Source organism: Vigna angularis, chromosome 11, assembly GCF_016808095.1.
Source record: "Vigna angularis cultivar LongXiaoDou No.4 chromosome 11, ASM1680809v1, whole genome shotgun sequence".
NCBI classification, from domain to species: Eukaryota; Viridiplantae; Streptophyta; class Magnoliopsida; order Fabales; family Fabaceae; genus Vigna; species Vigna angularis.
Window position 1 is genome coordinate 1,377,157 of NC_068980.1, and position 11,437 is coordinate 1,388,593.

At 31.5% G+C, this 11,437-nt stretch overlaps 2 protein-coding genes across 4 annotated transcripts; both read right to left on the minus strand.

The window, feature by feature from the left end:
- Window positions 1–1,676: 1,676 nt before the first annotated feature.
- On the minus strand, window positions 1,677–5,170 carry LOC108334485 (uncharacterized). Of its 2 annotated transcripts, none has more exons than XM_017570354.2 (9): window positions 4,953–5,170; window positions 4,766–4,873; window positions 4,585–4,667; window positions 4,393–4,495; window positions 3,507–3,557; window positions 3,113–3,266; window positions 2,360–2,498; window positions 2,085–2,190; window positions 1,677–1,973 (listed from the first exon to the last, which is right to left on the minus strand). In XM_017570354.2, exons 1-9 carry the CDS (start codon window positions 5,065–5,067, stop codon window positions 1,807–1,809), a joined length of 1,026 nt encoding a protein of 341 aa, XP_017425843.1. In that variant the 5' UTR covers window positions 5,068–5,170; the 3' UTR covers window positions 1,677–1,806. The 2 variants fall into 2 exon arrangements, with proteins under 2 accessions (XP_017425843.1, XP_052726835.1); XM_052870875.1 differs by having other exon boundaries at window positions 2,360–2,396; window positions 4,953–5,169.
- A 919-nt stretch (window positions 5,171–6,089) lies between these two features.
- Window positions 6,090–9,265, minus strand: LOC108333439 (uncharacterized). Of its 2 annotated transcripts, none has more exons than XM_052870328.1 (7): window positions 8,966–9,265; window positions 8,750–8,820; window positions 8,517–8,649; window positions 7,817–7,920; window positions 7,496–7,640; window positions 7,263–7,403; window positions 6,090–7,101 (listed from the first exon to the last, which is right to left on the minus strand). In XM_052870328.1, the coding sequence occupies exons 2-7, from the start codon at window positions 8,788–8,790 to the stop codon at window positions 6,271–6,273; spliced, it is 1,395 nt and encodes a 464-aa protein (XP_052726288.1). In that variant the 5' UTR covers window positions 8,791–8,820; window positions 8,966–9,265; the 3' UTR covers window positions 6,090–6,270. The 2 variants fall into 2 exon arrangements, with proteins under 2 accessions (XP_052726288.1, XP_017424370.1); XM_017568881.2 differs by having other exon boundaries at window positions 8,750–8,872.
- Between the last annotated feature and the right edge of the window lie 2,172 nt (window positions 9,266–11,437).

An 11,437-nucleotide genomic window follows, 5' to 3' on the forward strand; every position in this document is an offset into this window, starting at 1 on the left:
AAAGAGATTGAAAAAAATAACAGTATAATAATATTACGGAAAGAGTTTATCAAAAATTAAATTTAAAAATTGGAAAAGTGGTGGTGCGCAGTGATGTAGTGACCCCATCTATGCATGAGTGAGTGTGAAGGAAGGAGAATTAGGAAGTTTAATTTAAGTGTACTTTTGGGTTCTTAATGATGTGATATTGAACTAATAAGAACACCATCGTATAATTAAATAGGTATTAACTATGGAGCCCACTGCCATTGCCACTGTTCCTGCTTCTTGACTGAAGAAACAAGGAAAGCTCACAATTAAAACTATATACGTGTTTGTTTTAGTTGAATTCTGGATATATTGTTTTTTCCATTTTAATCTAATAAAAACTTTAAAAGTAATTAGTCCACAAAACCCTGCTTAAATGAAGAAGAAACTGTCCCTTTTACTTTATAAAAATATATTGACTAGTTTTGGTCTGGACTTCACCGAAGAAAAGAATTCCCACCTCAAATTAAGAAGAGGCTGAGTGAATACTAGGAATGGAAAAAAATCTTATTTGTGAACATTCATGGATAAAATTTGTGATAGATAGTTGATATTTATATAAATATTTCAATATGTACTTATAAACGGATCGAGTATGAATATTATATTATCTGTATCTACGAATATATGTTACTCACAAAAATAAAAATAAAAATTTAATTTATATTTTATTTAATTTAATTTAATTAAAATTAATTTATATTTTATAAAATTTTATTTAATTAAAATTAAAATTAAATTTTAATTTTTATTATATTTTATATATTTTTTATAATTTTATTTTAATAATTTATAAAAATATATTTTTTTAATATTTATAGATATTTGTATGTTATAAAATATCCGTGAATATTTTTTAAACGGAACTATTGGTGTCCGAGTCTACCGTTGTCATCCCAGTGAATACAAAATTCTAATTACATTAATTGATTCTAATTTCAGTTGCGTAAGATCATTAAAAAATAGTAAATTATTTCCGTTGAATTTAATGTAATTTTCTTATTTATTTAATTATGAACGTTAAGTTAATTACATAAGAAAAACATTTATTACAATTCACATGTAAATAATATAATCACATTTTAAAAATTTAAACCCTCTTTTTACCTTTCAAGATTCAAATTTAAAATAATAAAGACAACTAGATAAGCACTGACTCAGCAATTGTGCTGAATAACTATTTAAATTATACCATTTTTTTGTTCTATTTTCATCTTTTATTTTAACAAAAATAAAACTGTATCCCATTAATAATTTGTAGCCCACCCATCAAATTTTCACCAATTTTTCCCTATACTAACTTGATTTATATATCATTTGTTACCATTAGAGTGTCACACCAATTACCATCTGCTATTTAGTTTGCATGTGTTTTATTTTCCTTGCTATTTTAATTAAACTATTATTTGCTATACTTATAGAAAGTTTAAGATGCTTAAACTATGTTTATTATTGTCTGTATAAGTAATTAGATGTTAACTATGGCAAAACAGCCATTTACAATCATTTAAAGGGAAACTTTTGGTTTACTGCCTGAAAACTCACCTGCATTCGATCCGTTGTTTTCAAATATCCGCGTACAAACCTCTCACCCCCAACAATTATTCTAACAATGGCATATATGTTTTTTTCAAGAGGAATAAAAATTTGTAATTTTTAAATGTTATAAATGTTCGCATGCCGTGATTTCCTATGCATTCCAACATGATTTTCAATAAATAAAAAATAAACTTTCTTTAATATTTTTATTTTTGCCAAAAGCCTCTGCCCTTCAAAATTTTACCCAGGAGCAACTGAGGCTTCATGTTTGGATTTTAAGTACTTGATCTGCCAAATCTCAACATCACTTCCTCTATCATATTCTCCAATATACTGTGGAATTTGAGAGATGTCTATCCGCTTCCCAACAAAATTAGACGTGCTTACAGACTCAAAACTTTCAATTTCTGCAATAAATTATATACATCAAGCATTGCATATAATGAACAATTATGTGAAAATATTTTGGCACGATAATTGGGTGAAACTAATGCAAACTAATATGTCTATGTGCTTACCATCCTCATCCCTAAGATAGCTTCGAAAATGTGAATATCCATTTGCAACAACATCAAGGTCTGAAAGAGAGAAGTTGTAGCGCTTTTCCAGCGCCATGTATAACACCTACAAATAAATGAGGTCAAATAACTAATATTGAATACATGATAGCATTGAAGGGGAGCTCAAACAGATCATGATTGGAACATTCCCCCACCCATACTCCACACTCTCCGAGTAACTATTGCCCCCGCCACTTCCCCTCTTTCTTTCTTCTATTCCGTTAACATTATACCTTCGCTGAACCCCTTGACATTAATCTCTCTAACGTACTGAAAAATGCATCAGTCAGCTCATCACAATAAATAACATCAGCAGCCACCAGCAAAGAAGCATTCTCTACTTCTTCAATTTCTTTAGAAGTCCAAGAATACCTGGGTGATGCATAAAGTGATTATGATGCACACATAATATAAAACTTTAATAAAAAGTATAAAGCACTAGTTATCTATGAAGCACGGACACATCGATACTTATAAATTTCTACAATGTAGGACATGGAAACTCTGGATATATGTGTATATATACATATATTGAACAGCATTATGAATTATTTACAGTAGCAATCAAGCTTTAAAAAAATATGAACACATTGTTAAAAAGACATCTCTAAGTCATGTTCATCTAAAAATAAATTTAAATAAAGGGAAAACTCAAAACGCACGGTAAAGAGAAAATATAAATGTGAAATAAACTTTTTGTTTGTTTAATGGAGAAATAGAAACTTACACAATAAGTTTCTGGCTTTTCAACTTCAAAAAAGTCACTGTCGTTCTCATTAATATGTGTTGGAACAGTAAAAAGTGCTTTTAAATTTCACGCTTCAATGGAGTGTCTCGTACATGTAGGGTATTCTATACAGTGTTGGTGCTTCATAGGTCGTGCATAAACAATGGCTTTCAGTAGTTAGAGGCTCAAACTCAAACCCCGAAACAAGAACAGAAGCAATTATTTATTAGAGACTATCCGTCCAAATAATTAACTATACTTTTGAGCGCCAGGAGCCTCTTCTATTTTTGCTTTTGGAGGCCAGAGATTAAACCAATCAAGTTCGCGTACATGAATTTTGGCTTGATAATTCAATAATCCAAAATTAAGCTGAACATTTTTTGCACAGTTGTCAAGTATTTCAGTCCCATAGTCTGACATAATAATAAGCACAAGATGTCAATTAAAATCGTCAACCTTAAATGAAACAAAAATTTAAAAGAACTAAACAACCTCGGATAATAGTTTACTACTATTAATGATGGAAACTGGTCCACGTAATTTTCTATATGTAATATTTATGCAATATAATGCCCATTTCTAAACAAGAATATAAATTTTCACCATGATAACTCATAGGAGCTGAATATACTCAAATGAAAGATGGTACATACCTGTTAGGAACACTGTATTCGCAACACGTGCTAGTAATAAACCCACCAAGCCTGCTTGAAAACTTGAAATCAAAAACATATATTTATAATAACATGATGTCATTTCAAATTTTCAGATTTGATTATTCCTCTTCATAGATCATCAAATTAGTCCTTAGGAGTGTCTCAAAGGGTTTTATAGAATAATCAGCAGTTGGATAACAGAAACACATTCATTGCTTTACTTTTTGCAACGATAACAGCAACTGTTTCTATGTAATCCAGTTTATATTTGCTTCTCTAACTTATGGGAGCTTTTCAATTGTAACATCATGCTGTTAAGACTTTTCAATGGCAAGAATAACAAGCTCTGTTAAGTTTAATATTGGCGTGTATGGAGAAGTTAGATGAGATAAATTTTAAAAAAACTTATGGTGAATAGGAAGATTTTTTCTCATGCAAGTTTGAGTCATTCTAAATTCTTGTTTCATTTCATCTTCTTCTCATATTACTCTTCGTGAGAAGTTCATTCAAACTAGCTCTAAAAGTCCCAGCAAACGTGTTTCTGTGCTGAAGAATTATTATTATGCTAGCCCCACCATATAACCTTTGCCTCCTATTCGTGGGGTTAGCATGCAACTCATCCAATGACAGAGAAAAGTGTTAAAAGAAGAGTCTTGAAGAGTATGTTGTTAGCATTTCTCACTTCATAACAAAGCTGTAGCTAATTATTATAAGTCAGAAATGAAGACTGAGGAATCCAGCAGTACATTTCACTAAACCATCAGTCTTCGGTTTCAACATGTTACAAAGCTTTTCTGACTTGTCTTAGTCATAATTTGGGGATTTTACAATTTTGTTTAAAAAAGAAGGAATTGATAGGAAAAGGCAAGGAGAAATAACAAACCAGTTCCAGCGCCTAGTTCTAATGCAATAACTCCCTGAAGTTCAGAGGAGCATGACTCTTTATGCAATATAAAATCTGACAATACTAGTTCCGCTTTCCAAACCTGAAGGGAATTTGGGGCAAAATAGTAAAAATTAATAATAACAAAATCAAAGAAATACAAGAATAGAATTGAAAACGAATCAGAATTACCTGCAGGCCAACATTTGGAATTGTCGATGTGATGTTGTGCTGGATTCTGACACTAAAGCTATTACATGAAAATGGGGTATGTGCTTTACCAAAAAAAAATATTAAATAAATGTCCATGATAACAAACATAGAAAAAGTGAAGGATGAGATGAAATTGTGAGGAAAGAAAAAAAGAAGTTACTGGAGCGTCGCCGAGGGAGAAGAAGGTCACCATCTTGATCTAACTGAAGCTTGTTAGCGTGTAAAGGATTGTGCTGCGAAGGATGAAGGTGTGTGGTGCGAGAAACATCTAATGGAACAATCAGAGAAGTGTAAGAATGATACAAGAGTGATGAATTGAAGGAAAAGAAGAAGAAGGGTTAGGTTACCGGAAAATGAAATGGTGAAAAGGGAAATATAGGATCCGGTGAAATCGGGTGGGCAACCCAGGTGGACCTCGCTCATCACTTCCTCGCCACCCTTCTTTTCCACTTCCGATTCCATTACCCTACCTCCTGCTTCAACCTACGACGTCGTTTGATGCTGTCACGACGGAATCGTGTTTTCAAAAAATTTCAGGATTTCCTGTTTATTTCTTCATATCTCTCAAACGTATATGTAAAAAATTAAATCCGATTTTTTCTCAATTTCTCTTTCAACTTTTATCATCAAATTAACTTTATAAATCCATCATTATGTTATATACGAGTCATAATTAAATCTTAAATAAATCAATTACATACTAATTTTCAATAATGTTGTACAAAAAAAATTATAATTATTTTTAGTCTTCTTTTTTAATTAAATTACTTTATTTTTTTTTATCAAATTTATATTATTTGATAAATAATTCAATTCACAACAACATAATCTTTTTCATAATCAATTCACTTAAAGATAAACATCACAAATGTCGAATAATTAAGAGATCTTTAATATCATCAAATGTTTTTATTTCTCCACGCAGTCTTTTAAAAATCATTCTCACAAGATTATTCTTTTTTTTTTGTAAGATTGTATTATTTTAGTGATAAACTCTTACTTTTCTGCGTTTTGACAAATGATATTACAATAGATTTGAATACAATTTTATAATTCAAAAGTACATATATAAGTAAAATTAATTACTTTCACTTGAATTGATAACAGTAATTAAGTTAATTTCATGATTTTTGTCTTCACATAATAAAAAAGTGTTTTTTTCTAAAATACCTTAAGTTATATTCTCTAGAAAAAATGTTTATATTTAAAGACAAAAATATTTTAAAATAATCATACAAAACAATATTGAGATTATCGAATTTACTTATTGATATTATTATTTATTTTAAAATTTTAAAGAAATAATGTATAAACAATGTAACATCAACTAAGAAATTAAAATTTTATAAAATAAGGAATCATATAAGTATGTTTAATAAATCATTTTATATTTATTTTATTAACTTGGCAATTAGTTCATCCAATAAATAAACTTGTGATAAAAGATAACAAAATTAGCTTTTTATCTTCATTATCTTATCGGCAAGCTTTGCAGAAACGAGCACCTACGATTGTAGTTGCTATTCTGATTTCAATCTTGAAAAGATCCATACACAAATAGAAAGAACTGTCTCTCATGTCTGTATATGGCTACTAAATATTGGATTAGCCTAAGAATGATGAAACAACAAAAAGAAGGAAATAAAATAAAAAATGTGATGCTTGTTAAGCTGGTTGGGTTGTGTTCCTGAGAGCGGCAAGACGAGACGACAAGTCATCATAATCAGGCAGACTAGGATGCACATGCCCCGCTGTCCCCAACATTTGTGGTACTAAGGAAGTAGCTCTTCCATGAACTTTTAATGTTTCCGTCGAATTTGCGTCTTCAGAAGGAAGAGATATTCCTCTCACAAGGGGTAGACTTGATTTTTGTTTCCTATGTCCCTTGTCGTATTCTACTCGTTGCATAGGATAAGCTTTTGGATATACTGCTTTTGCTATGCCTGATCCATAAGGAGATTCTTTCTTACTGTAATGCATCAAGAGCCCGTCCATTACCTTTTCTTCATAATCCGTTGAGTCTACCACTTTGTCAGTGCCCCCAGTTTTAGAATCTGAAACACTGTTTTCGTAAAGTGGTGGTTTGAGAGGTCTCCGCCTGACTGATTTCGGTATTTGCTTTTCCGGAACAACTGGTTTATTCAATTTTTCTTTGACGTAAGGAGGTGGGACGAGTTTGTAGGAAAATGAAGATGGCTGCTTAATTGTTTCATTATCTGATACGCTTCCTAATGAACTTGAACAAGCGTTTCGCCCATCCAAGGATGAATTGTCAGAGGTTGTTTCACAGTCCGTGCTGCTTTGCACCCCCCAATACGGATCGCTGATATCCTTCCTTCTTTGTGATAGGATGTCTTTTTCATTTCCTTTTGATGTATGCCAGTTTCTTTCATGTCTCTGTTTGTCAGCGGTACCTAGGTTGTCTATTTTGGGGACAGCGACATCATTGTTCATGCGATCACCATGATCGTTTAGAGGATCGTATTTAGTCTTATCCTGCAACAAGCAGAATGTTTCTGAATAAGTCATCACTAATCAGCATTATAAGAAATTGTGTTGAGGAGACAACTTTTCTATATTGGTGACTAAAAACATTATTCGTATTTTTCCTGAAACAGATGCTAAGATAGAAGTAATGAATGATGAGGAAAACTTACTTCAAGTAACAGAGGCGGTGAGTGAAGCCTCTGCTCCAAAGCCTTGCTATCCCATTCTGTGGAGAACTCTCGCGCTAAATCATGCAACAGTTGGATCTTCATTTCTTTCGAAGGAGGACCTTGCCTCAGTTTGTCAACAAACTAAAGATAAGGAATTATTCAAGTAAGAGGTGGAAAGAAAGATGTCACCACGAAAATAGTTTACGGACTATTAGGGTGGTCCCATTGGTTACCTCTTGACTTATGTAAGGTTCAAGAGTATTCCCAAATTTTGGGGTGAACAACGTTCTGAGCTCGCGTAGTTCCGGCAGATCAGAAAACCTTGCTGCTGCATATATCAATGACTGTATAGCTTCTTTACATTCATCAGGACAATCCCTGTAAAACAAGATTAAAATATTGTCATGAATAATTTGGGGCAATGCCTTGAAGAGAATAAAATATAAACAGTGACTGAGATATGGACATCCCAGTTACATCAAAAGGAAAGCAAGAGTGAATGAAGACCAAAAAGAAAAGAATCTTTTATTGCATACATAGAAAATAATATATACCTCTGCTTACAAAGGTCTCGAACATGACTCGACACGCAATTAGCAAACTTTCCAACGAGTTCATAGCAAAACGACATATTTTGCTCCACGAGAAGCCCCTCAGCCTGCTTTGAGGGTATAAAGTGTTAACAACCAAGCTGACTAATAAATACAACACATACTCAGTTGCTACACATGGTGTACACAACATATCACAATATACAGCAAAATTGAAACAAATTAATGCAAATTTTGTGAGATAATATTATATACAAAAATTATATTTTGAAACAGATTTTTTAAATTTATTTGATACTATTTTTTAAAAAAATCATTATTTTATGATTATTTTATTCTTTTAATATATATTAAATAAATGAAAATGTGTATCACCATTTTTCTACTATGTAACAAATAAACTGAGACGATAATAAATAGCCTAAATACATAAATTATATAACAAATAAAACTGAGACGGTAATAAATAGCCTAAATACATAAAAAAAAAGGTGTAGTCAGATCTAATTAAAATTTTCCTTGACCCAATCACAAAACTCGTTGAAGGAAATACCCCTCAACCTGGATTGTTTTTCAATAGTCTATATCATACGTATTTCTTTCAATATTTGTCAATCAGCAGATTAAGTACTTATTGCGCACTTGTGTATGAAAAAATGGAGATGAGAGTGAGCACTGTAATGAAGAGTGAAGGGAAAATTACCCTTCCATATGCATTGTAATCAAGGGCATTCCTAAGAAGGTCGACGATGTCTTTCTTAAGAAATTTCTCCACCGCTTTCCTTTTCTTCCCTATCGTCTCCAACCTCGTATTTATTAACTTCAACCGTGATTTGCTGTTCCAAATTTAATTCCATTGATATTATTCTAAAAATATTCCAAAACCAGTAAAAGACAAAAAGAAATGAAAGGAGAGAAGCAGACAAGAATCATTACCACTTCGAATAGAATTTCGGTTTGAACAATGCATCCAACATATTCACTCCTGATTATCCTGATATATCGAGCTGAGGAAAAATGAAAACAGGTTCGAAAACGGTTCAGACGAAGAACAATGGTCTGAAATATCAGAGGAAGAAGCAGAAACGGTAATGCAGAGATTCTCGTGAGGAATGTAAGAAAAAAAAACGAAAAAAGAGAAAAGAAGAAGACCTATTAGTTTCTTGATGAGCAAGAAAGAGTGTCTGAGAAAAGCGTGAAAAAAGGAAGCAATGAAAACGTTTGCGAAATGGATAACGAGAAACAGAGGAAATGGTGCGGTGCAGCGGCTGGATTTGAGAAAGAGAGAGAGAAAAGTCTACGAATTCGCAGCGAGAAGCGGCAGATGAAACGAGAGAAAAGAGAGAGAGAGAGGGTGTGATGTTGGAGTTGGAGTTGGAGAGCACGTTTATGCCACCTATGGGACTGTTATTTCCACCAGCAAAAAAGATTAAGATAAAAGGTTAAAAAGATATCTTTATTAAATACAAAAAAAATATCTTAAAATGATATTTGCATTGCAAAATTTTATCTTAAAATATTTAATAATCAGCAGCTTAATTTTTAATATAAGTTCGGGGATTCACTATATATATAAAAAATAAATTATGCTGTGCCTTTTTATTATTGGATTATTTTTTAAAAAAATGTATGATTTAATTTGTACTGTCTAAGATTGTAGACGTCCATGCGACGAATCTTGCAGCAGACAGTCAAAAGCTGGACAGAGTTTATTCGTCAATTTTTTTAAATGAAAAAAACAATAAAATTGCGAAATTTGACAATTGGCAGTTGAGTGAAAAGTTTACTTGCTGGCAAACGAAAAAGTTAGGAACGAACTATAAATAAATAAGGATCGAGTTATTTAATATCCCGATCGCTTTATAATATGCACTTTATTATTTTATAAAAGACTTGATCGTATTTTAAATTTTTTAGATATCGTATGTAGGAAGAATATCGCAGTGAGCCTAATTTTATGGTAATATATTTTTTTAGATTTTAATTGCGTTAGCTAATTTTTCAATGACATTTTCTATACCTAAAAATTCAATTGTGATAAAGAAAATCGAAAATAAAAATTTTATAAGATATATCAGAAGATAATATTTTATCTAATGGGAGTTTGTTAGGTGGAGCCAGCTGGCATTTTATCTTTGCTTAATGGTTTTTATGATAAGCATAGTATTGACCATGTTGATTTTATTAGAAATAATTAAAACAGTGTCTGACGAGGGTACGAGGTATCGTATATTGTTACATTCATTGAATCAAAAACTGATTCAGGTTTTTTGGTCGTGGATGAAACAGGAAGAAGAAGGAAAATCAAAGGATAAAGAGCCTTTGGTGAGTAATTTGCGTGTGCTCCTGGGCAAGTAAAGTTGCGTGGTGACTCGCTCAATTCAACTCAACACTGCTAACGCAGCTGTGACTGTTGGTGCAGATCTTGTTCCCTCGAATCTTCTTTATTCCTTGCTAAACCATGCTGCATTCTTTGTTTTGTTTTTACGTCACTGTCATCTGTCATTTCTCATGTTTCAACCGTGACCCCTTTGTCAGTCTTGTGTTGCAATATACAAAATTGAGGTTTATTTTTAATTGAATAGATTCTCTAAAAACTAGTTTTTTTTTTTTTTTTTCTGAAAGAGAGTGCGATAAAAGAGATGGGTTAAGTTGATTATGTGTGGGATCGGTTTATAAGGGAAAGCAGAAGAAAATCATAAATGATGAGTTCTGATTCTGATGCTTTTGGCCGAAAACAACGCTCATTTCGTCCCAGAAAAAAGAGGCAGTGAGGTTCAACCACTTCTTCTTTTACAAAAGTTTTTCTTTTAGGGTAATTATTCTTGCAATGTTTTCAAATGTAAAACCAAATGAGGTTAAATGAAAATCATGGTTCAATCCATGGAATACACACCTTGGATGTTAAGAAAACTTTTAGCGGTTAGGAGTTACACTTTACGTGAATACAATGTTATAGCATAAAAGCAAGGTTTAGTTAGAAGTAATGCCTTTATCAAATGTATCCATTGCATGACATCTTTTATCAAATATTATATTCTTCGATAACTTTATTGAATGACTTCTTTGTTAAATAGATTATGTATCCCTAATTTTATATCAATATAACTTTATTGGAAGTTTGGTTTTTATATACGTGTCCCTTTCAGACAAGAGATAAGGTATACTTATTATTACTGTGAGTGATGAGTGATATATTTCTTGAGGTGCATTATTAACCAACGTAAAATATTTTTTTTACTCATTACATTGACAACGTTTATACTGTTTTTCAAATGTAATTGGTGGAAATCTCATGTTTCGGTGATGTGATGTGGAAATTATATGTTGGATGAACAAAAAATAATCAATATTATATTATAAGGTGGTGAAAATTCAAAAATGCCTCTAAGTAAAAATAAACAAATTAAACATCTTATAAAAAAACCCATAATTCTTTATCTCAAGATTTTTAGACTGAAAATCATATTAGATCTTCTATGGGAACTTAGGTTTTATTAATGAATCTTCCCCCTTCTAAACCTTCTTTATTTGTAATATTAAAACTATAGTTATATTTTCATATTATAAAATTATCTCACAATATTCCAACTTCATACATAATGATTTAAGATGTTAATTGTA